Source organism: Camelina sativa, chromosome 9, assembly GCF_030686135.1.
Source record: "Camelina sativa cultivar CO46 ecotype springtype chromosome 9, ASM3068613v1".
NCBI lineage: Eukaryota > Viridiplantae > Streptophyta > Magnoliopsida > Brassicales > Brassicaceae > Camelina > Camelina sativa.
In genome coordinates, this window is record NC_141888.1 from 8,071,532 (window position 1) to 8,095,451 (window position 23,920).

At 41.2% G+C, this 23,920-nt stretch overlaps 2 protein-coding genes and 1 pseudogene across 2 annotated transcripts; all 3 read left to right on the forward strand.

Moving 5' to 3' along the window:
• Positions 1 to 201: 201 nt before the first annotated feature.
• Positions 202 to 16,860, forward strand: LOC147937899 (uncharacterized; annotated as a pseudogene).
• A 76-nt stretch (positions 16,861 to 16,936) lies between these two features.
• Positions 16,937 to 19,856, forward strand: LOC104710711 (V-type proton ATPase subunit d1). The gene is made up of 10 exons (XM_087467803.1): positions 16,937 to 17,336; positions 17,604 to 17,724; positions 18,056 to 18,163; positions 18,266 to 18,368; positions 18,472 to 18,552; positions 18,646 to 18,731; positions 18,845 to 18,904; positions 18,992 to 19,040; positions 19,122 to 19,256; positions 19,414 to 19,856. The coding sequence occupies exons 1-10, from the start codon at positions 17,156 to 17,158 to the stop codon at positions 19,543 to 19,545; spliced, it is 1,056 nt and encodes a 351-aa protein (XP_087323929.1). The 5' UTR covers positions 16,937 to 17,155; the 3' UTR covers positions 19,546 to 19,856.
• Positions 19,857 to 19,875: 19 nt separating this feature from the next.
• Positions 19,876 to 22,417, forward strand: LOC104710713 (uncharacterized). The gene has a single exon (XM_010427351.3). It carries the CDS (start codon positions 20,118 to 20,120, stop codon positions 22,179 to 22,181), a length of 2,064 nt encoding a protein of 687 aa, XP_010425653.1. The 5' UTR covers positions 19,876 to 20,117; the 3' UTR covers positions 22,182 to 22,417.
• The last annotated feature ends 1,503 nt before the right edge of the window (positions 22,418 to 23,920 follow it).

Here is a 23,920-nt window from a genome sequence, read left to right on the forward strand (position 1 = left end):
GCCGGAAATTTTCTCCGATTAGAAGTTATGTTTCCACCGACAAAATCAATCACTTGTGTTTCCAGATTTTTGTTGGCGGTTTATCTCTGTCAGTTAAGTTTGACAGTTTCTTCCTCCCTGTTTCTGCGGGGGATAACCGCTTTCAAAAACCGCCATTGATGTTCCTATATAAATCCTCTGACTCCAATCCCGTTAGTCAGATCCAACCGTTTACCGACCATCACTTTGTCACCCACAAACACACCATGAGCAATTACTTACGAAAATATGTTCAAGACCTCGATTTGGGGATTGATGATGCCCCAATTACTCTGCCATCAGAGTTTGTCTCCAGAGCCGCCGCTATTAATCGATACTCTCTTGTGGTCACTCCTGTCAACCCCCGTAAACAAAACTTACAGGCTCTCATCCGTCAGATGCCTCGGGTATGGGGATTCTCTGAGGAGTGTATAGGGCGTATCATTGACGGAGGAAGAGTCCAATTTCGTTTTCAATCTGAGGAAACCATGAATCTTGTTATGCGACGCGGTCCGTGGTCATTTAACGATTGGATGGTTACAACTCACCGCTGGTACCCGAACTTGACTGAGAATGAGATGAAGATCATCCCCTTTTGGATCCAGATTCAAGGTATTCCAACTCTGTACTTAACAAATGTCATGGCTAGAAGGATTGGAAATAGCTTAGGGTCTGTGACGGAAGTAGATTACGATGAGAATGTTAATCAAGTAGGAGCGGTTAGGGTTAAGATAGATTGGAATATAGACAATCCCCTTCGTTTCAAAAAAAATGTTCAGTTCACGCCTGGCGAGAACACTCTTGTTACGTTTCGCTTTGAACGCCTCCGTAATTTATGTAACCAATGTGGGAGTCTGAAACACGATGTCAAGGAATGCCCACTTACCTTTGATGATGAGGATCTATATGTGCCTGGTGATGATAATGATGGTGGTGATCATCCGGATGACGATAATAATATGGAGGATGCGAATGATACCAATACCATGTCTCCTGCAGTGGATATCCCGGGTATTCATATGGCCCCTCCTACGGGTCCTGCTTGTGATCACGGTCCCATTTCCTCTCACTTAGCGGATCTCCCTAGTGTCTTTGAGGATACGGAACTCACTGCAGAACGACTTAGATACTTACATGCGAAGTACACGCCAAAGGTTTTCTTTGAAGACAGTACAGACAATGCGATCCCTGATTATCTCTTTCACAAACGCAAAAGGGTGAGTTTTGAAACAGCTTTCAACAATGCTAATGCTGCGGAAGAGAGGGCGGTCTTGAGCCATCTCCGGAAGCAGGTAAAGATAGACAGTTCAGTTAATTCATGCTCGGCCAATGCTGGATTCGACGGAGGCGCGGGGGGCCCGGTACCCCTACAGTTTCCTCCATGAAGATGATCTCCTGGAATTGCCAAGGCCTTGCCTCACCATTAAAGTCTGCTACTATAAAACGATTATGTAAACTATCAAAGTGTGATGTTTTATTTCTCATTGAAACTTTAAATAAGTGTGATATGGTATGTAAACTTAAGGATGATTTAGGATTTACTAACATTATAACTCAGCCCCCTCTAGGCAGGAGTGGTGGCTTAGCTCTTATGTGGAATAATAATGTGTCTCTCTCCTTAATTTCTAAGGATGAGAGGCTCATTGATGTATCAGTAACTTATAATAATATTAACAACTATTTGTCTTGTTTGTATGGCCATCCATCTCAGAGTGAAAGGCATCACTTATGGGACTATCTAAAAAATATATCTCTTCATCGATCTGACCCTTGGATCCTAATTGGAGATTTTAATGAGATTAGAAACAATCAAGATAAAATGGGTGGTCCTAACAGAGATGAGTGGACATTCAGAAACTTTAGAAGTATGATCTCCGCCTGTGACTTGAATGATATTAATTCAAGAAGTGATAAATTTACTTGGGTTGGTGAACGGTATACACACACTATCAGATGCTGTTTGGTTCGTTGTTTGATCAATATTAATGGAGCAGCTACTTTCCCAAATGCGATACTTAACTTTATGGATTTCTCACGCTCCGATCATCGCCCTTTATCTCTCCAACTAAACTTGCAGAAAGAAAAACGTAAAAAGGTTTTCTTCTTTGATAAAAGATTATGTGAGCTGCCAACATTTACAGACACGGTTCGTGAAGGGTGGGAAAAAGATTCTGATATCTCAACAACAACGATCATGTCTAGAATCTTAAACTGCCGGAAAAACATGGCAAAACTGAAACATATATCACAATTAAATGCGGATACACGCATAAGAGCTTTACATTCTCAATTAAATACGGCCATGGAAAGTACTGTGCGAGCTGAGAGACAAAGTGTTCCACACATTCAATCTGCTCTTACCAAAGCATACAATGATGAGGAAAAGCACTGGAAGCAAAATAGTAGAAACCAAACAATTGCAGAAGGCGATCAAAACACAAGCTATTTTCACGCATGTGCAAAAACCAGATCCTCAAAGAACTGAAACAACCGACCTTTTTTTTAATAATAAATAATAAATATCTTATTATATAAACTTGGGTTTTGAAAGTTAGCCATTAACAAGATTTTGACATGTGTCAAATTATCAATTTCAGATTTTGACATATGTAAAAGTTACTATTTAATAAGAAGAATTTGATTACAACAAAATAAAAAATTTTGTATTTAAAAAATCTTATTATATAAAGTTGAGTTTTGAAAGTTAGCCATTAATAAGATTTAGACATGTGTCAAGTTATCAATCTAAGATTTTGACATGTGTAAAAGTTAATATTTAATAGGAGAAATTTGATTACAGCAAAAATAAAATATTTTGTTAAAAAAATTATTAATAATGTAAATAGATAAATATCAAAAATTACAGAATTTATTAAAAATTATTAATAATGTAAATAGATAAATATCAAAAATTACAGAATTTATAAAAAATATAATTTTAAAAAAATAATAATCTAAGATTTTGACATGTGTAAAAGTTAATATTTAATAGGAGGAATTTGATTACAGCAAAAATAAAATATTTTGTTTAAAAAATTATTAATAATGTAAATATATAAATATCAAAAATTACAGAATTTATAAAAAAAATATAAATTTTTTAAAAATAATTATAATATAAGATTTTGGCATGTGTAAAAGTTAATATTTAATAGGAGGAATTGGATTACAGCAAAAAAATATATTTTGTTTAAAAAATTATTAATAATGTAAATAGATAAATATCAAAAATTACAGAACTTATAAAAAATATAATTATAAAAAGATTATATATATATATATATATATTAATATATATCATTAAATTCGAAATTATAATATTATTTACTTATTTTTAATTTTAAGTTATTAATTCTACAAAAAAATAGGAAAAGGGATTAAGGAAAATATACAGTTAATTATTAATTCTAAATTTTGTAAATGCTCACTTATATAAACATAGATAGTCTCATATTTAAATAATTTATTTAAAAACACTACTTTCAATTTTGTTTAATTGAGAACATTTTTTAAATGGGGAGGTAAATTTTCCTTATTTTTTAAATCCAAAATTTTTTCATGCTTTCTTCTTTTTCAGTTGAGAATAGGTAAGATTAATATGTTGACAGAAAAAGATTAATATATGCGTATTTGTTTCCTAATACTGTATTTTAAAATTTATTGAACAATTTTTAGATTGTTTTATTTAATTTATATTTTCATATTTAAATTATTTGTGATTCATATACTACCGTGCTTATAATTATTGGTTGGTCATAAACCCTTCTTTTTTTTATAAACATAATTGTTACCATTATTTATTCAATCTCAAAGAGAAATAATGAGTAGAACCTCATCAACCTAATGGATGAATAAATAGGCTATTCTAACACAAACTTACAACAAACATAGATATATAGATTGGAAAAACATAAATCGTAGTTGATAGATCTACGGGAGCTCATAGACTGTGACACCCTGGTTTGCAAAAATGTTTAAAAGAATTGATTTTGCCACATATGTCACCAAAATGAAATTATTTTTTCAGTCAAGGATCCTGAGAGAACTTCATGATGGGTGACTTTCCTGGAAATGATTGTCGGAACTGTGCGAGTGAGGACAAAACACAGAAAAAATCATTTGTTGATTTGTAAGGTCGGTAAACAAGTTTTTAAAGCCTCCCAGACGTAACAAACCGACCATCAAATATGGATGGGTCCACGGACCGGGAATAGATGTAGGGCCCACTTAGGAAGGTGGGCCTATGGACTGAGAGTGGACATGGGCTCACTAAACATGGTGGTGGTTGGAGCGTTACAGAGACAGAGGCTACATCGTGGTGTGTCAAAGACATTTACACGAATACATTGGGAAATATAGCATTAGTTATTATCGAAAGATTTTGTGACGTTCGAAAAAAAGTTTTTACTTTCATTGGTTGTTGGAGCAAGCCATTTTGAGATAACAAAAAAACGTGAATATGTTCTCTCCACAAAGAAGGAGGACAGAGCCGAGGTTTTCTCTATGGTGTAGAAGGTTGAACACAAGGTTATCTCTCCAAGGGAGGAAGGTGGAGGAGGTTGGACGCAAGGTTATCTTCCCAAGAGAGGAAGGCGGAGCCAAGGTTTTCTCCATGGTGGAGGAGGTTGAATGCAAGGTTCTCTCCATAAGGGATGAGGACAGAGCCAAGGTGTTCTCTATGATGGTCATACATTATTGTGATGATACATCATTGATTAGTATATTATGTAATATATTTTTTATTCGAAATGTTTTTTGAGCCAACAATTTTAGTAATTAAAAAATATGCAGAAGTGAAAGTAAAATAGTTGGATTAGTGTATTCATATAGACATTTTCTAGGTGGTGATAAAAAATATATTTGTAACATAAAGTATATTTAGGTGTAAAAAAATAAAAATACAACAAATTTTAATATATTTAATTTAATTTAATTTATAAAATATCAAACCCGCACCTCGTGCGGGTCCTCATCTAGTAATATAATTAAAAATAAACTACAGCTAGTGGTCCCATACCCACTAGCCACCTAACAACAAACACATTTAACAGCGGAATAACACAATCAATATCCAATAATAAACCAGTAATAACCAATAACAAACCAATATTATATCAAAGGCAATATCCCAATACCAAACAACAAGAAACAAGGAACCAGCAACCTAGCAATGTTTCTAATGACCCAACTCTAGCAACCTAGCAATGCCAGACAACATCCAATCGAGTCCTTAGAACATCCTCCTCTTCATTGCCTTGATTCCACGATCACACTTTGCCTTTACCTGCACCACAAACAAAAATTGGGATGCATGAGTATTTGATAAACACTCAGTGAGGCAATCCTCCCATCTACTGGGCTATACACACAAGCAATAAGATCTCTACATGCCACAAACAACAATCAATAAAACAAACCAGGCATTATACAAAGCACACAGCAATCCGTCGTAGCTGAAAGAAGGGTGTTGACCGACACCAGATGGTGTCGATCGACACTGACAATCTGGTGTCGACCGACACCATACTGGTGTCGACCGACACCCTGCCCGACACTCCCGAAAACCCTTTTGTGTCGACCGACACCTCCACATGGCATCGATCGACACTCGCCAAAGTCTCGAGCCGTCCTCGCGTTGGTATCGACCGACACCCCAACTGGTGTCGACCGACACCAATGCCGAGCAGCGATTTCCTTCGATTAAAAACTCCGAATCTCGCCTCCAATCTTCTCCAATCCGCTCCATGCATTCCCAGAAGCCAAACCCAGCCAAAACAGCGACGAAATACCATAGAGAACTCAAAGAAACAACCACATAAGCACCAAATCACATAAAATCTAGAGATCTTAGCTTAGATAAGCCATGGTCATGTACTCACCTCTTTCAAGAAGATTATGACCAACAAGAACGAATTCCTCACTCCTAGCAAGCTTCTAACACCTTCCCAGCCTTAGATCTCCCAAGAACAGCAAGGAATCTCTCAATCTCTTCCCAAAAGCTCAAGAACACTTTTCTCTCTTTCTTTTTCTCTAAAAGCGGCCAAATAACACAAAAACACGACCCTAGGTCTTTTTCCCCCTTTTACAACTCGATTTAGGGATTGCCTAAACCAACCACGCAAACCGGACAATTAAAATTGAACCGACCAAACCGGCCATAGCTGGTGTCGATCGATGCCTCACTAGAAGGTGTCGATCGACACCCTTACCAAATTACCAAAAATTGGTTTGCGGGTGTTAAAATTCTCCCCCACCAAACTAGATTTGTCCTCGAATCTCGAACAACCATCAGCCAAGGACTCCCGTGCAACCGTCTCCACGGCCCGCACTCCTCCGACCGATCTACAGAAGGTCACCTCTAGGCGATAGACTCACGCTCCAGGCGTCATTTGCTCTTGACTTTTTGGACTTTCCTTTACTCATAGGCCTAAACCTTGAGTTTTTATTGGCTCCTCATCAGACCTAAGTCTCCATGCCAAATGTTGGCTCCTCATCAGGTTGAAGCCCGCATGCCATAATATATAAGGAAAAGTCCAAACTCGTCTCTCGGGTTGCCACCCTACAGTGCGCCCCCGGATCGTCATCCGAAGTCGATATACCAACCATACTCCCGAGCCACAAAGTCTCTGAATATGGCAGTACTAGGAGAACCTAAGTCCCCCAAGAGTCGCGAGCAAACGATTCTGAACACGTCTGAGTCCTATCCCTATCCAGGTTTCCTTCCCGTGGTTCGCGTAGAAACATCTCAATGTCCTACCAACCACATATTCCCTCACTGGAATACCTCATGACCACACAAGGATCATATACACGCCACAAGGGCCGCCACAAGGGCCGCCACAAAGGCCAAACAAAATGTCCTAAAGAGGACCGCCACCAAGGCCAAACAAATGTCCTAAAGAGGACCACCACAAAGGCCAAACAAATGTCCTAAAGAGGACCGCCACCAAGGCCAAACAAATGTCCTAAAGAGGACCGCCACCAAGGCACTCTGGCTAAACAGCCCGCCACAAAGGCCATCTGTCCCGAAGGACCGTCACAAAGACCATCTGTCCCGTAGGACTGTCACAAAGACACTCTGGCTAAACAGCCCGCCACAAAGGCCATCTGTCCCGAAGGATCGTCACAAAGACACTCTGGCTAAACAGCCCGCCACAAAGGCCAAACAAATGTCCTAAAAAGGACCGCCACCAAGGCCACACAAATGTCCTAAAGAGGACCGTCACAAAGACACTCTGGCTAAAAAGCCCGTCACAAAGACCACACATTGTCTAAAAAGACCGCCACACACGGGCACACTGACTCAAAAGTCCGCCACTAAGGCCACACACAAGCCCCCTTTAAGGCTCTCCACCGCTAAAATGGACAAATTCTAACTCCCATAAAACTTTCCATATTTAGCACTTTCCATTTTTGGAAACTTTCCACTTTTGGAAACTTCCCTTCAGGAAACTTTCCTACACAACCCCGCCTCACGGAAACTTTGTACCCCAACACCACCTCATCTTGTTACTGAGTCGCACAACCAACCACCCCAAGCGACCGAGTAACAAGAGAGATGGGCTGGAATACTCCATTCCCGCTCCAGCCACGGATTACAGATGGGACCAGGCTAAACAAGCTCAAGTCGCGGCTTGCTTTTCATACCACTTCTTGAACCTTGCCTTCATCTTTGCCTCAGGCTCCCAAGTCTGCTCCTCAACACCATCACAGTCCAACAGGACTCTCATCAAAGGAATCTTCTTCTTCCGAAGTTCCTTGATCCTCCTCTCGAGAACCCTCACTGGTCTCGCCTCCACTGTCATGTTAGGCTGAAGATCCTCAGTATTCTTAGCCAACACCTGCTCACCCTCACGGAGACACTTCCGCAACATAGACACATGGAAAACCTTATGGAATGCACGCATCACCTCAGGTAACTCCAGTCTATATGCCACTGGTCCAACCCGCTCAATCACTCTGAATGGACCCATATACCTCGGACTCAACTTAGTCTCTGACAATGACCTGTTCGGACCCCGCAACATGGCCATCTTGAGGTACACACTGTCTCCTACCTGAAACTCAAGATCTCTCCTCCTCCTATCAGCATAACTCCTCTGTCTATCCTGAGCCTCCTTCATGTTCAGCTTGAGAACCCGAATCTTCTCTGAGGTCTCCTGAACAAAACTAGCACCAAACATGCTCCTCTCCCCCACCTGAGTCCAGCATAATGGTGTACGACATGGCCTCCCATACAAAGCCTCATAAGGAGCCAACTTAATACTCGCCTGATAACTGTTGTTGTAAGCAAACTCTACCAGGTTCAGGTGATCTGCCCAATGGCCACCCCAATCCAACACACATATCCTCAGCAAATCCTCCAGCGTCTGGATCGTCCTCTCAGACTGTCCATCTGTCTGGAGATGATAAGCTGTACTCATATGCACCTTAGTGCCCATCTCCGCCTGAAATGCCTTCCAAAACACCGAAGTGAACTTAGAATCTCTATCAGACACAATGCTCGTTGGCACCCCATGCAATCTGCCTATCTCTCTCACATACTTCTTAGCCAAGACCGCTGCTCCATCAGTCTTCTTAATGGCCAGAAAATGTGCAGACTTAGTCAACCGGTCCACAATGACCCAAATAGCATCAAAGGTCCGAGACACTGGCAATCCTACCACGAAATCCATGGTGATCATATCCCACTTCCACTCAGGAATGGGTAAACTCTTCAGTAACCCGCCAGGAACCTGATGCTCAGCCTTCACTAGCTGACACACATCACACCTCGAAACCCAACTAGCCACATCCTTCTTCATCCCGACCCAATGATAGTACCTCTTGAGGTCACGGTACATCTTAGTCGCTCCTAGATGAATGGATAACTTGCTCACATGAGCCTCTCTCAGAATCTCCTGTCTCAACTCCTCATCCTTGGGCACACAAACCCGACCGTGCACCAAGATAGTACCATTATCTGAGACCTGATACTCTGAATCCACATCCTTAGAGGCATTCACCAGCCCCAAATCCTTCTCCTGAGCCAACCGCACCCTACTCAGAAGATCTGCTCTATCTACTGCTTCCAAACCCAACGGTTCCTGTGAAACAGCACATAAGCTCAAAGCACTGATCTCCCCTACCAGAGACTCCATCTCATGCTCCTGAGCCGAAGCTACCCTCTTCCGACTCAGAGCATCTGCAACCGTGTTAGCCTTACCAGGATGATAGGCTATCTCCAAATCATAATCCGCCACAAGCTCCATCCACCGCCTCTGTCTCAAATTCAGCTCAGGCTGAGTGAATATATACTTTAGGCTCTTATGATCTGTAAACACCTGTACCTTTGCACCATAAAGATAAGATCTCCAAATCTTCAGGGCAAAAACTACAGCACCCATCTCCAAATCATGAGTAGGATAGTTACCTTCATGCACTCGCAACTGCCGCGAAGCATAGGCAATCACCTTTCCATGCTGCATTAGAACACACCCCAAACCAACTCTAGATGCATCCGTATAAACCACATAGGGTTCTCCCTGCTCAGGCAAAGCCAACACTGGCGCAGTAGTCAACATCTCCTTCAGGCTTGCAAAGCCTTCCTCACACTCTTCTGACCAGACAAAAGGAACATCCTTCCCTGTCAACTTAGTCATAGGATGTGCTCTGCTTGCAAACCCCTGCACAAATCTCCTGTAATAGCCTGCCAATCCAAGAAAATTCCTGATCTCTGTGGCATTCTGCGGTCTAGGCCAATCCCTGATAGCCTGAATCTTCTCTGGATCTACTGAAACCCCCTCAGCAGAAACAATATGACCCAGAAAGCCCATCTCACGCTGCCAAAAACTGCACTTGCTCAACTTAGCAAACAACTTCTGCTCCCGCAGCTTCTCCATAACTGCCCTCAAATGCACTGCATGCTCTTCAGGACTCTTAGAATAAACCAGAATATCGTCGATGAAAATGATGACAGATACATCCAGAAACTCCTGAAACATATTGTTCATCAATCTCATAAACGCTGCTGGTGCGTTAGTCAACCCGAAAGGCATCACCACAAACTTATAGTGCCCATACCTCGTCCTGAAAGCAGTCTTCCTCACATCTGCCTCATCTATCGGTATCTGATGATAACCCGATGTCAGATCTACCTTGGAGAACCAAGTAGCACCCCTCAACTGATCCAACAACTCATCGATCCTAAGAAGAGGGTACTTGTTCTTCACAGTGACCCGGTTCAAACCCCGATAAGCAATACACAACCTGAAACTTCCATCTTTCTTCTTCACAAACAACACCGGCGCTCCCAACGGTGATACGCTAGGACGGATGAATCCCTTACTCAATAAATCCTCAAGCTGCTTCTTCAGCTCTACCATCTCTGCTGGAGCCATCCTGTAAGGAGCTTTGGATAACGGCATCGTCCCTGGTTCCAGTTCAATGGTAAAAGGATCCGACCGAGATGGTGGGAATCCCTGCAAAGACTGAAACACATCCTCAAACTCCTCCACTACCGGAATACCGCTAACCGTAGACTTCCCCACTGACTCTGGCATAGATATTGTAACCAAATAAGCCTCACGGCCCTTCTCGATCATCTTCCCAGCCTGAATGGCTGAGATCACGAGACTCCCCAAAGTCGGTGTAATACCCTGGAATACCAACTTCCCTCCTGAATGCTCAAACTCCACTCTACCCCGATGGCAATCCAAATGCACCCTATGTCGATGCAACCAATCCATCCCGAGAATAACGTCATACAGCTCCACTGGACTGATAAGCAAATCTGCTGGCCATGACTCTCCTGCGATCTGAATATCAATTCCTCTGGCTCGTCCAATCACCCTCAGAAACTCGCCTCCCGCAACTCTGACAACTCCTGCACGCTCTCCAGGATCCCCGCTGGTCCCCGCACACTCTGCACACTCTGGAGTAATGAAGCTATGCGAAGCTCCAGAATCAAACATAACGTGGGACTTAAACCCGCCCACCAACAAGGTCCCTGTGATCGCCCCGGCACTGGTTCCACCAGTCTCAGCTGTCGTGTGAACTCGTGGCGCCAGCTCAATCCGTGCCACCTGCTGACCTCTAGGCTGCACCTGCTGCAACGCTGCCACTGCTGCCGGTTGCAACTTGGGATAAAAAGGCCTGATGTGCCCTGTCTTCCTACAGTGATAACATACCCGAGGTCCTGCCGTCGGAACACTCCTCTTGGGACAACTAGCAACCTTGTGATCCCTGCTCCCACAACCGAAGCAACCCGCACCACTCGGCTTCTGCGTAGCCTCCCACTTCCTCTTGGTTCCCTGAGCATGCCTACCGCCCCTGCTAGAACCACCCTGCTGCTGAGCCTTACTAGGCTGAACTGCTAGAGCTACCACCACTGACTGTGCCCGGATATCCTCCTCAATCTCTGCTGCAGTCTCAACCAGCTCTGCACGCGTAGCATAACTCCTCCCTCTACAGTGAACTCTCAAGTCATCACGTAGAGCCCTCAAGAACCTCCTGATCTGAGCCTCCTCAGGCTCCATAGCCTGACCTCCATAACAAAGAAGTCGACTGAACTCCAAGTCCAGCTCCCGCACTGACCGTGTCCCCTGAGACAGCTGAAGGAACTGCACCTCCAAACGATCCAATGCCTCTCTAGGAAAATACTTGCGGTTGAACTCCAAAACGAAGTCAGCCCAAGTCATCTCCCGCTGCACCCTCCTAGCAGCCACAGATCTCCACCACAACTCAGCATCACCACTCAAAAAGTAGACCCCTATGTCCACCCAAAACTCCTCAGGACATCTCAGAGTATGGAAGTTACATTCCACTCTCGTCCTCCACGCATCCGCAGCAGTAGGATCTACACCTCCCGAAAACTGCTCAGTACGCAACCGACCCATCTCTGTCAACATGCTGAGATAACGAGCATGGACTCCCGCATCCGCAGCCACTAGCTGCCGCTCCTCCGCCATCACTGGTGGCACTACCTGAGCCTGAGCCGGTACCACTGGTGGTAACCGCTCTAACACCTGTGCTAGCAAAGCCGCAACGTCAACACCAGAGACTCCACCTGCTGGGACCCCCACACCCGGGACCCTAGCATCACCGGCCACTGGAGCATCAACACCGCCCCCTCCTGCCACACTCACGGAATCCCGCGGAACACCCTGCAACTCGCCAACACCCTCAGCTGTCACACTCTGGTCCTCGGTCTCACTAACCACTGGGGCTCTGCCCTTACCACGACCACGTCCGCGACCACGTCCACGTCCACGACCTCGACCAGCCACAGCATCCTCTCTAACCATCTGCACTACCATGAACAGAAGGCTAAGCAAACAATTTCTATTATAACAAAGAAACATAAACTCACCGTGGAATCACACACTCGGCTCGAAGAGGATGTTCTAGGACTCCATGCCACACACACAATTGACTAACTCACATAATCAATCAAGCATGCAAATCCCAAACATCTACAACAGAAACCTAGTGAACCCAAACCTAGAACCGTAAGGGCTTTGATACCAAAATGAAACAACCGACCTTTTTTTTTAATAATAAATAATAAGTATAATATAATAAAATAAACTACAGCTAGTGGTCCCATACCCACTAGCCACCTAACCACAAACACATTCAACAGCGGAATAACATAATCAATGTCCAATAATAAACCAGTAATAACCAATAACAAACCAATATTATAGCAAAGGCAATATCCCAATACCAAACAACAAGAAACAAGGAACCAGCAACCTAGCAATGTTTCTAATGATCCAACTCTAGCAACCTAGCAATGCCAGACAACATCCAATCGAGTCCCTAGAACATCCTCCTCTTCATTGCCTTGATTCCACGATCACACTTTGCCTTTACCTGCACCACAAACACAAATTGAGATGCATGAGTATTTGATAAACACTCAGTGAGGCAATCCTCCCATCTACTGGGCTATACACACAAGCAATAAGATCTCTACATGCCACAAACAACAATCAATAAAACAAACCAGGCATTATACAAAGCACACAGCAATCCGTCGTAGCTGAAAGAAGGGTGTCGACCGACACCAGATGGTGTCGACCGACACCAGATGGTGTCGATCGACACTGACAATCTGGTGTCGACCGACACCAGATGGTGTCGATCGACACTGACAATCTGGTGTCGACCGACACCCTGCCCTACACTCCTAAAAACCCTAGTTTGTGTCGACCGACACCTCCACATGGCATCGATCGACACTCGCCAAAGTCTCAAGCCATCCTTGCGTTGATATCGACCGACACCCCAACTGGTGTCGACCAACACCAATGCCGAGCAGCGATTTCCTTCGATTAAAAACTCCGAATCTCGCCTCCAATCTTCTCCAATCCGTCCATGCATTCTCAGAAGCCAAACCCAGCCAAAACAGCGACGAAATACCATAGAGAACTCAAAGAAACAACCACATAAGCACCAAATCACATAAAATCTAGAGATCTTAGCTTAGATAAGCCATGGTCATGCACTCACCTCTTTCAAGAAGATTCTGACCAACAAGAACGAATTCCCTCACTCCTAGCAAGCTTCTAACACCTTCCCAGCCTTAGATCTCCCAAGAACAGCAAGGAATCTCTCAATCTCTTCCCAAAAGCTCAAGAACACTTTTCTCTCTTTCTTTTTCTCTAAAAGCGGCCAAATAACACAAAAACACGACCCTAGGTCGTTTTCCCTCTTTTACAACTCGATTTAGGGATTCCCTAAACCAACCACGCAAACCGGACAATTAAAATTGAACCGACCAAATCGGCCACAGCTGGTGTCGATCGATGCCTCACTAGAAGGTGTCGATCGACACCCTTACCAAATTACCAAAAATTGGTTTGCGGGTGTTACAAGAACAGATTAAACTCAATCTACAATGATCAAGGATTTCTTATACATGGAGATAAAAAGATAGGTGAACACGCGCAAGATTTTTTCACAAACCTGTTCTCCACAAATGGTCACTCTGTTACACCCAATGACTTTGCGGACTTTGAACAGAAAGTTACAAATGAGATCAATATTTCTCTCACAAGAGATTTTTCTGACCAAGAAATCTACGATGCAGTAAGTTTAATTGGGGATGATCGTGCCCCGGGACCAGACGGGCTTACGGCAAGATTCTATAAACATTGTTGGTCAGTCGTCGGAAAGGATGTGATTAGGGAAGTGCAAAATTTTTTCAGAACCTCTACAATGACGCAAGGCATTAACCACACGAACATATGTCTGATCCCGAAGGTTGACAATCCCACAACGCTTTCAGATTACCGTCCAATTTCACTTTGCAATGTCTTATACAAGATTATTTCTAAATGTCTTGTAAAGCGCCTCAAGCCTCACCTTGATAGCATAGTCTCTGATTCACAAGCTGTGTTCATTCCGGGCAGAATTATTCAGGATAATGTTATGATTGCACATGAAGTATTGCATTCTTTGAAATTTCGAAAACGTGTTTCACAAACTTACATGGCTGTTAAAACTGATGTAAGCAAAGCCTACGACAGAGTTGAATGAAACTTTCTAAAAACAACACTCAAGCTATTTGGATTCTGCGATCGATGGATCAGTTGGATTATGGCTGCTATCTGCTCAACCACGTATTCAGTCCTCATAAATGGCTCACCTCATGGATTTGTCCGACCTGAAAGAGGGATCCGTCAAGGAGATCCTCTGTCTCCTTATCTCTTTATCCTGTGCTCTGATATGCTAAGTCATCTCATTACCTCCTATGCTAAAGATGGTGACATCAAGGGAGTAAAGATTGGTAATGGGGTACCACACATCACTCATCTACAGTTTGCTGATGATTCACTCTTCTTCTGCCAAGCCAATAAGAAAAATTGTCAAGCCTTGCGGGATGTTTTTGATGTCTATGAACACTATTCAGGTCAAAAAATTAACACAGATAAATCAATGATCACTTTTGGATCGAGAGTTTTTGGCACAACACAGAATAGACTTAAAACCATTTGAAAAATCTCACACCATGGTGGAGGGGGTAAATATCTTGGTCTACCTGAACAGTTTGGTAGGAAGAAGAATGAAATATTTGAAAACATAATTGACAGAGTTAAAAAAAAACATCACAATGGACAACAAGGAAGCTCTCACCTGCAGGTAAAGAGGTAATGCTCAAATCGGTTGCAGTCTCCATGCCTGTCTATGCCATGTCCTGTTTCAAGTTACCAAAGGGAGTCACATCTGAACTTGAGTCTTTATTAATGAACTTTTGGTGGGATAGAAGCACACATCACCGCAAAATCCCATGGATATCATGGAAGAAGTTACAGATTTCAAAGAAAGAGGGTGGACTAGGCTTTCGAGATTTGGAGAAATTTAATGATGCTCTTCTTGCAAAACAAGCATGGCGTCTGATACAGTTTCCAGACTCTCTCTTTGCTCGTGTAATGAAAGCAAGATACTATCCTGATGGTTCTCTTCTTGATGCAACACCTAAACGTTCACAATCATACGGATGGTCTTGACCTTATTAAAAAAGGGTCACATTTTGTTATTGGTGACGGCCATTCAATACGAGTTGGGGTTGATAATTTTATTAACACACATCCTCCTCGCCCATTGAATCCCCGTATATCACAAGAACAATTCCTACTCCAAGATTTGATTATCCGTGAAGAGGATTCACGATCATGGGACAACCAAAAAATTGAACATATGATTGCAAATGAGAATCAAGACTTTGTCAAAAACACTTTCTTGTCAAAGTATGATAGACATGATCAGCTGATTTGGAACTACTCTGTTTCTAGAGACTACACTGTTAGGTCAGGCTATTGGCTACTTACTCATGACCCTTCTAACCCTAATCCTCCTTATAGTGTTCCATATGGATCTATTGAACTCAAAAACAAATTATGGGACTTAAACATTATGCCTAAAATAAAGCATTTTCTTTGGAGGACCATCTCACGAGCCTTACCTACAACAACCAGATTGCGAGCGAGAGGAATGGATATTAATCCAAAATGTAGCAGATGCGGACTAGATGATGAAACTATAAATCATGCCCTGTTCTCATGTCCTTTTGCTATATCAGCGTGGCGTTTCTCAAATACCTCTGCTTTAAATTTAGAACATTTATCTGATGATGCAAAGGAAAACATCTCATCTGTGATTGAATATTCAAGGCGTCAAGACATCTCTCCTCATACTGCATTACAACCATTATGGCTCATTTGGAGAATTTGGAAAGCACAAAATAACACTGTCTTTAACAATTTCCGTGAAAGTGCAACTCAAACAGTTCTACAAGCTCAAACAGAGACAAATGAATGGATAAATTTAAAGCATATCAGAAAAAATCTTCAGGCCTTCTCTCAAGATCAAACCAAATGAAAGCCCCCTCCACAAGATACGGTGAAATGCAATTTTGATGCAGGTTTTAACAGAAACACATCCCAAGCTATTGGAGGATGGATTATTCGCAATCATTAAGGCCAGGCTCTCAACTGGGGATCTTCTATACTTGGACATGCTGCATCTCCACTGGAGGCAGAAACTAAGACATTAATTCTTGCAGCTCAACAAGCATCAACCATTGGTTACACAAACATAATTTTTGAAGGAGATTCTGTAAATTTAATCAATACGATTAATGGATCTCAAAGAAATAGATCTCTAGCAAATTTTATACATGACATTAATTTTTGGTTTTCCAAATTTGAATCAATTTCTTCTGTATTTGCAAAGAGAAAATGTAATAGTGCAGCTCATACTTTAGCAAAACTTGGTTGCTTAACTAATGATTTTTATTCTGATTATGGTACTATACCAGTCTGGCTAAGCCACAACATTTGTAATGACTTTCCTTAAATGAAATAAAATTATTTTTGTGGAAAAAAAAAAAGAAATAATTTCCGATCTTTCAGGGTACATTCTTCGGTTTAGTAACAGCGAATGAGTATTCAATTTAGCAAACCGGTTTAAAGGATAGAATCGTAAATTAAACGTGCTGAGGACGAATTTGCAAACAAATCCAATCAATTCAAAGCTATCTTTCTTCTTCTTCTTCGCGTCGATCTCTGTATCGATTTCTTCTTCTTCTTCAGATCAGATCTCCGGCTACGAATCTTTGAGATCTGAGTAGTCCTACGATCAGGAGAGTAAGATGTACGGATTCGAGGCGCTTACGTTTAACATCCATGGTGGATACTTGGAGGCGATCGTTAGGGGTCACCGTGCGGGGCTTCTCACCACCGCCGATTACAATAATCTATGTCAGTGTGAGAACCTAGACGATATTAAGATGCATCTTTCTGCTACCAAATACGGCTCTTATCTCCAGAACGGTTCGTAATGATGATCCTTCATTGTCTCTGTAATACGAGTTTTTGATGATTTGAATTTGAATTTTTGTTTTGTTGCGTATGGGTTCTGGGTTTTAGGTCTTTGAAACGCTCTCAAATTCCCAAATTGATATGGGAATTGAAATTTGTTTGATGTGAAATTGAAGGATCTGAAATGTGTTGTTTAGACTACATTGGTTCCTTGAGTCTCTGTATCTGGATTTTTTCTTTAGTGGTGGTGGTATCTGAATCTGATGTTTTCTAATGCAGAGCCATCACCTCTCCATACCACTACAATTGTGGAGAAGTGTACTCTCAAGCTTGTTGATGACTACAAGCATATGCTTTGCCAAGCTACTGAGCCAATGTCTACCTTTTTGGAGTACATCAGGTAATGTCTGTGAGATGATTAGCTCTGTTTCATTGTACGTAATTTAGTATAAGATTTGTTAGTTTCCTCAAGTTCTAGGTTAAATTAACGAGATCGCAGAGCAAATATGTGTACATCATAGTGTAAGATTTGTCGCTTTCCTCAGTTTCCACCTTTAATTGCCAAGACTTCAGAGCAACTATTAGTTTCACTCTCTCGAATGGAAATATTTAGATCATTCAGAAATGCTTGCTTCGATTGCTACCTTTTCTTTTTCCCTGGATTTAGTTTAAAATACGATCCAGAGGCCTTTGTGGTAGATCGGGTTTGATCTTTTGATATTGTCATGCAGATATGGCCACATGATTGACAATGTCGTGCTCATCGTCACTGGAACCCTGCACGAGAGAGATGTTCAGGAGTTGCTCGAGAAATGTCACCCTTTAGGCATGTTTGACAGGTGACCTACATTCACCTATTATATTATACTTTACTCCTTAGCTGCGTCAGACCCCTTTTCTTCTACTTTTATAATCTTCTCATGCTCTCTCATTTCTTCCAGTATTGCTACACTAGCAGTTGCTCAAAACATGAGGGAACTCTATCGGTTGGTGCTTGTGGACACTCCTCTCGCTCCATACTTCTCTGAATGCCTAACGTCAGAGGTAAAAAGCTCATGGATTTATTATTCTAGTTTTTGCTTTCAATCAATCTTGTGCAATCTGTTTTCTAGTTTCTGTTATCACATGCATACCATATTATTCGTAGGATCTCGATGACATGAACATAGAGATTATGAGGAATACCCTCTACAAAGCATACCTTGAGGATTTTTACAAGTTCTGTCAGGTGCTAGTTTCTCCAAATCCCTTATTTCTGTTGAAATTACAGAATCTACTTGTACAAGCTAACCGCTTATTCTTTTTTGTGTATCTGAAATAGAAAATTGGTGGGGCAACATCAGAGATTATGTCCGACCTTTTGGCCTTTGAAGCCGACAGAAGAGCAGTGAATATCACCATCAATAGGTAGTGAATTACTGCTTCTCTTGAATGTCTGACCTTGTCAAGCAAGCTGATGTTACCATTTTTATGTTGCTTTGTTTATCTACGCATTGAAATTGATTTTCTTTGCAATGCAGCATTGGCACTGAGCTCACAAGAGAAGACAGAAAGAAACTGTACTCCAACTTTGGTCTCCTGTAAGAAGCATTCTACAGTCGAATGATATACTCCATCCACTTGTTGCATAAAATTCTTAACTATGGTTTTGATTTTTGCTTCTGCAGCTATCCATATGGCCACGAGGAACTTGCTATCTGCGAAGACATAGATCAGGTAAATCCAAAAGCTAATATATATATAGTTATATAATGTTTCAAATTTGGCTCAGTAAATCACCTTATCTTACACTATTAGGTTCGTGGTGTTATGGAGAAATACCCTCCTTATCAAGCTATATTCTCCAAGATGTCTTATGGAGAGAGCCAGATGCTCGACAAGGCATTTTATGAAGAAGAAGTCAGAAGGCTTTGCTTAGCCTTTGAGCAACAGGTTTGTTTCCCTCTCCGAAAAGGAATCATATAACTTTCTTTAATACATTACAGACCATAGAGTGACAGAATCCAATTGCATTAAACGATATATAATAGCTGTGTATCAATGTATGTCTAATATACTAACAATGGTTGTTTAAACCTGGGATTTTCAGTTCCATTACGCGGTATTCTTTGCGTATATGAGGTTGAGGGAGCAGGAGATTAGGAACCTGATGTGGATATCCGAATGTGTTGCACAAAACCAGAAGTCCAGAATCCACGATAGTGTGGTCTACATGTTCTGAGTCTGGTATGAAGTGTAATCTGTCTTAAAAGAAAAAAAAAATGGAGAATAAGAGGAACCCATATGTTTGTTGTTGGCTTTCTTCATTGCTCCATTTTCACCAGAGAATCTTCTGTACAAACTTGCGTTCTACAGTTACTGTTTATTGTCGATCTGCGTGAGTGCGTGTATCAAAAACTCCATAATAAGAGTCTCTTCAATTTGTTTGTTTGTTCTTTTTGCCATATTCTTTGGTTGGTTCTTTATTTGCTCCCAGTAAACTCGTTGTAATACCAAATAATTTATGATGCATACGAATTACTTTGGCGGCCATAACATTTTCTTCGGCCTGAATTTGTCTTCCCAGAGTTTGCTTCACGTGCTAGCTAATAATAATGTCCGGTAGCTTTTGAATATGAGAATCTTGTTCGGTTCGTTTCGGTTTGGTCGGTTTAGGAGTATAAAAATGAAAAATTGCAATTTTGGAGTTAAATCCCTAATTTGACATTTTAGCCCAGCAAAGACAACAACACGTATCGAGAGTCTTCTTCTTGTTCTTCTTCTTCGTCATCCTCCTCTGAGCTCCACTTTCGCATGACGCAGACCACCACCTACTTCAATGGCGGATCCGCCTTCATCTTCCTCCTCCTACTCACCACCACCACTTCCTCCTCTTCTCTTCAAATCCCAGGATTAGACACCTTCTTAACAAACCAATTCCGTCACGACCCAAAAGCTACGAACGACTCGTTCGGATCTCTCTCCTCCTCTCTCAAACGCTCCCTCTCTTCTTCTTCTTCTTCATCACTCCACTTCTCCTCTTTATCCCAATCTCTCCTCTCTCTATCAATCTCAATCCCACTCAACGTCCGTTTCATCGGAGACTCCTTCCCTTCCTCCGCCGCTTCAACTTTCTCCGAATTCATCTCCGCCGCTGTCACTGACGACAACTTCCATGTGATCTCTCCGTCTCCAGACTCATCAACCAATCACAAACTCGCTGTCTCTCACTCCCTCCACCTCGACGCTTCACTCTCTTCCCAATCCCTCTCTTCACGGCTCGATACAACATTGAAATCCCTAATTTCAAGCACGACCTCGTCTCTCCGATCTAATCTCCTCTCGATCCCGTACAACCAAATCGACGAGATCATAAAGCAAGAGTATGAGAAAGAGAAGCATGGAGATGGAGGAGTTTACATCTACTTGATCTCGTTAGGATCTCAGGCTAAATCCTATGCTTATAGCTACTCTCATGGTGATTCATCAGCTGGGTTTACGAAATGTTTGGGTAGTGTTTGGACTGGTAAAGAACGTTATCTATGGATTGATCTCTCAGCTGGACCTGTTGATTATGGTCCTGCGTTGTCTGGTGATGGTGTTTTGCCAAGAGGTGAGTTTCATCCTTTAGCAACTCTTCATGGTCGTCCTAAATCAGAGAAAGCTTTACTTGCGGATTTGGCTTCATTGGTCTATAATGCTTATCAGGTATTGATTGTTCCTTCTTTGAGAGTCCCTGTGCACTTTGATGATACGTTGGTTGTTCAGTTTATTCATGTTTATGGTTCAGAGGTTAAGGATCCGGTTGGGTTAGATTGGGAGTTTGTTAAGAGAACGTTTATGGATGAAGCTGAGAGTGGTGGGTTGTTGTTAGGTGAACAGAAGTTGAGTTTTAAGAGTTACAGTGTGAATTATAGAGAATGTCCGATTTGTTCGTTTGCGGTATCTCGTGGGATGAATTCGTATACTTCTAGGTTTCTGTTTGATAACTATACTTTGATTGTGAGTGAGTATTTGGATTCCAAGCATATGCATCGGGCGTTGACTGATTCAGCTGACGAGTTGAGGAGAGTTGCGGGGATTGTTGAAGAAGAAGGAGATGGGTTTGCTAGGGTTTTGCCTGTTTATGTCTTTGATTTAGATATCAATACTCCTTTGTTGCTTGATCGGTATCACCAGTCTGTTGCTTTTAGAGATATGGTTATTGCTGTTAGAACTAGAGGAACTCAAACTGTGAGTGATTATACCTGCAATGGGCGTCATGTGTTTGTTCATACAAGAGACTTAGAACGGCCTCTGGTCGGTTCCATACTTCAGAGCATGTGGGGTGTTTCTTCTACTCATTTGACATGGAGCCCGAGACATAACACAACTCTAGTTGATTACACATGGAGCATTGGGCAAACACCGTTTGGGCCGTTCTCTGATATATCGTCTCTATCGTTTGTTCAGAAAGACGCTGCTAAGAGGAACGTTATCTTGACATCGTTGAACACAACTATCACAAGCGCAATCGATGTGATTGATTCCGCCGTCGCTTATGGAGGAGATGTGAACCTTCGGAAACAGAATCGCCACTCTGAGTTCATGCAAAGGTGGAATCTTATGAAGTACAAACTTGAGAAAACGGTTTCTGCTCTATCGCACAATGATTTCGAGATGGCTTTGTTCTACCTGAGATCAGCTTCACACGACTTGTACTCAGTGCATTCAGTGGTGTACCTCACGTCACAAAAGGTGGAAGCGAGTCTCAACTGTTTCAAAGATCCTCCGTTCCCATGGGGAACTGTTTCAGTGTCGGGATTCGGGTTAATGGCTTTGGGTTACGTGTACTCAAAAAGAGATAGACTCTTGAGGAGCAAAAGAAAACAGTTCTGAAGAATTCAGGCAACGCATGGTAATTTATAGCCATTACATTGGATAAAAGACTTACTAGTTTGGCTTTTGAGGTTAATACAACATGTACTACTATGAACTTGTTCCATTTGGTAATGTTGAACAAGAGAGAAATTGTTCCGATGCGATCCTCTTTTTGGTTTCTATTTATCTTGTAAGTTAAAGAGTTGAACAAATGAATCTTTAGGCCCGTAAACTTGAAATTGGCTTTTCACAAACTGAATTTACATTATCTCGAATAGTATCGACTATCAAGAATGTTGAATGTACAGATTTGTGTCACTAAGGGGGTATTGGACACGACACACGAGAATGTGTAAGAGTTTATTACTCCCTCTGTTTCATATTAAGTGTCATTTTAGAATTTTTCACACATATTAAAAAAATCATTAAATTTTCTATTTTAACTCTTATTAATATATTATTCAATTTTTTCTATTGGTCAATACATTAAATTAGTAGGGATAAAATTGGAAAATTTACCAAACATCTAGATTGGAAATACAAAATGACACTTATTTTGTAACAAAATAATCAGTCTAAAATGACGCTTAATATGAAACAGAGAGAGTAGATATTTGAATTCCAGTGTTATTGGATTAAATATTTTATCAAATCTTTTAAATTCATCTATTATTGGATTAAACTTTTAAGTAGTCTTTTAAATTACTTTAGAATCTAGTGTTATTCTAAATTTTCATTTATATTAAATTCTAGTGTTATTCACACTAAAACCCTTCTTGTTTGATTTTTTCAGCTTTCTGAGCTCAAACAAATTCAAGGAAAAGATTCCATCTATATTCTAGTTTGGCGCACTAAAATAGGTTGATGTAAAGTAAATATTGTCAATTGTTGCTGTTGTATACCCTAGCTAATCTCTATTTCTATACTCTACTTAAACTATCAGTAAGAATCATCTATTAGATAAACTCACAATCTTTTATGGAAAGCTATAACCATAATATCATAAAAGATAGAGGTAAAGGTATAGTAAAACCTCTATAAATTAATAAGGTTGGAATCATGATATTTTATTAATTTATAGAGGTTTTAATTTATCGATAAATTAATAAAATATTAATTTATAAAGAGATTTTTCATTTTTCTAATTTTGAATATTTTTAATTAATAATAATATACTTTGTTATAATCTATAATTTCATAGAATCCCTTTTATAATTTATACCGGCCCAATTCGGGACTGAAAAAAATTATTAATTTATAGCGAATATTAATTTAAAGAATATTAATTTGTAGAGGTTATATTGTACTACGTAACGCTGTCCTAGACTCCTAGTAACTACTATATAACACAACTTTATAACATAGCCGATAAACTTTAGTTTCAATACCAACCAAAACTTCATAATAATATCAATGTTACATAACAACAAATCGAAGCTTACCTCATTTAATATTCAAGAACCTCTTCTTCTCGCCATAACCGCTAACGATCTATAAGCAGCATCTCGTACGGCTACACCACCTCCACCTCGAGGAGACGTAGAGGACGGCGACTTGGCGGCTGAGCTAATCCGGAGCTCCTTTAAAGATTGAATGATATTAGTAGAGGAGATCTGCTGGTGCTTCTCCGATCTCCATTTCTGCACCGATGATTGAGACGGTGGTTGCGGTGAAGAAGGTTTATTCTTATTACGTTTACGCCGTGATTGATCGTAAATAACAGAGGTTTGATCCATCACCGGAGATATCGACTTCGG

Excerpts from the sequence above, each read along its gene's own strand:
- LOC104710713 (XM_010427351.3), top strand. The coding sequence starts at position 20,118 with ATGACGCAGACCACCACCTACTTCAATGGCGGATCCGCCTTCATCTTC.
- LOC104710711 (XM_087467803.1), top strand. The coding sequence starts at position 17,156 with ATGTACGGATTCGAGGCGCTTACGTTTAACATCCATGGTGGATACTTG. Across the intron at positions 17,337-17,603 it reads CGGCTCTTATCTCCAGAACG|AGCCATCACCTCTCCATACC; the intron begins GTTCGTAATGAT and ends TTTCTAATGCAG. Across the intron at positions 18,905-18,991 it reads TACTCCAACTTTGGTCTCCT|CTATCCATATGGCCACGAGG; the intron begins GTAAGAAGCATT and ends TTGCTTCTGCAG.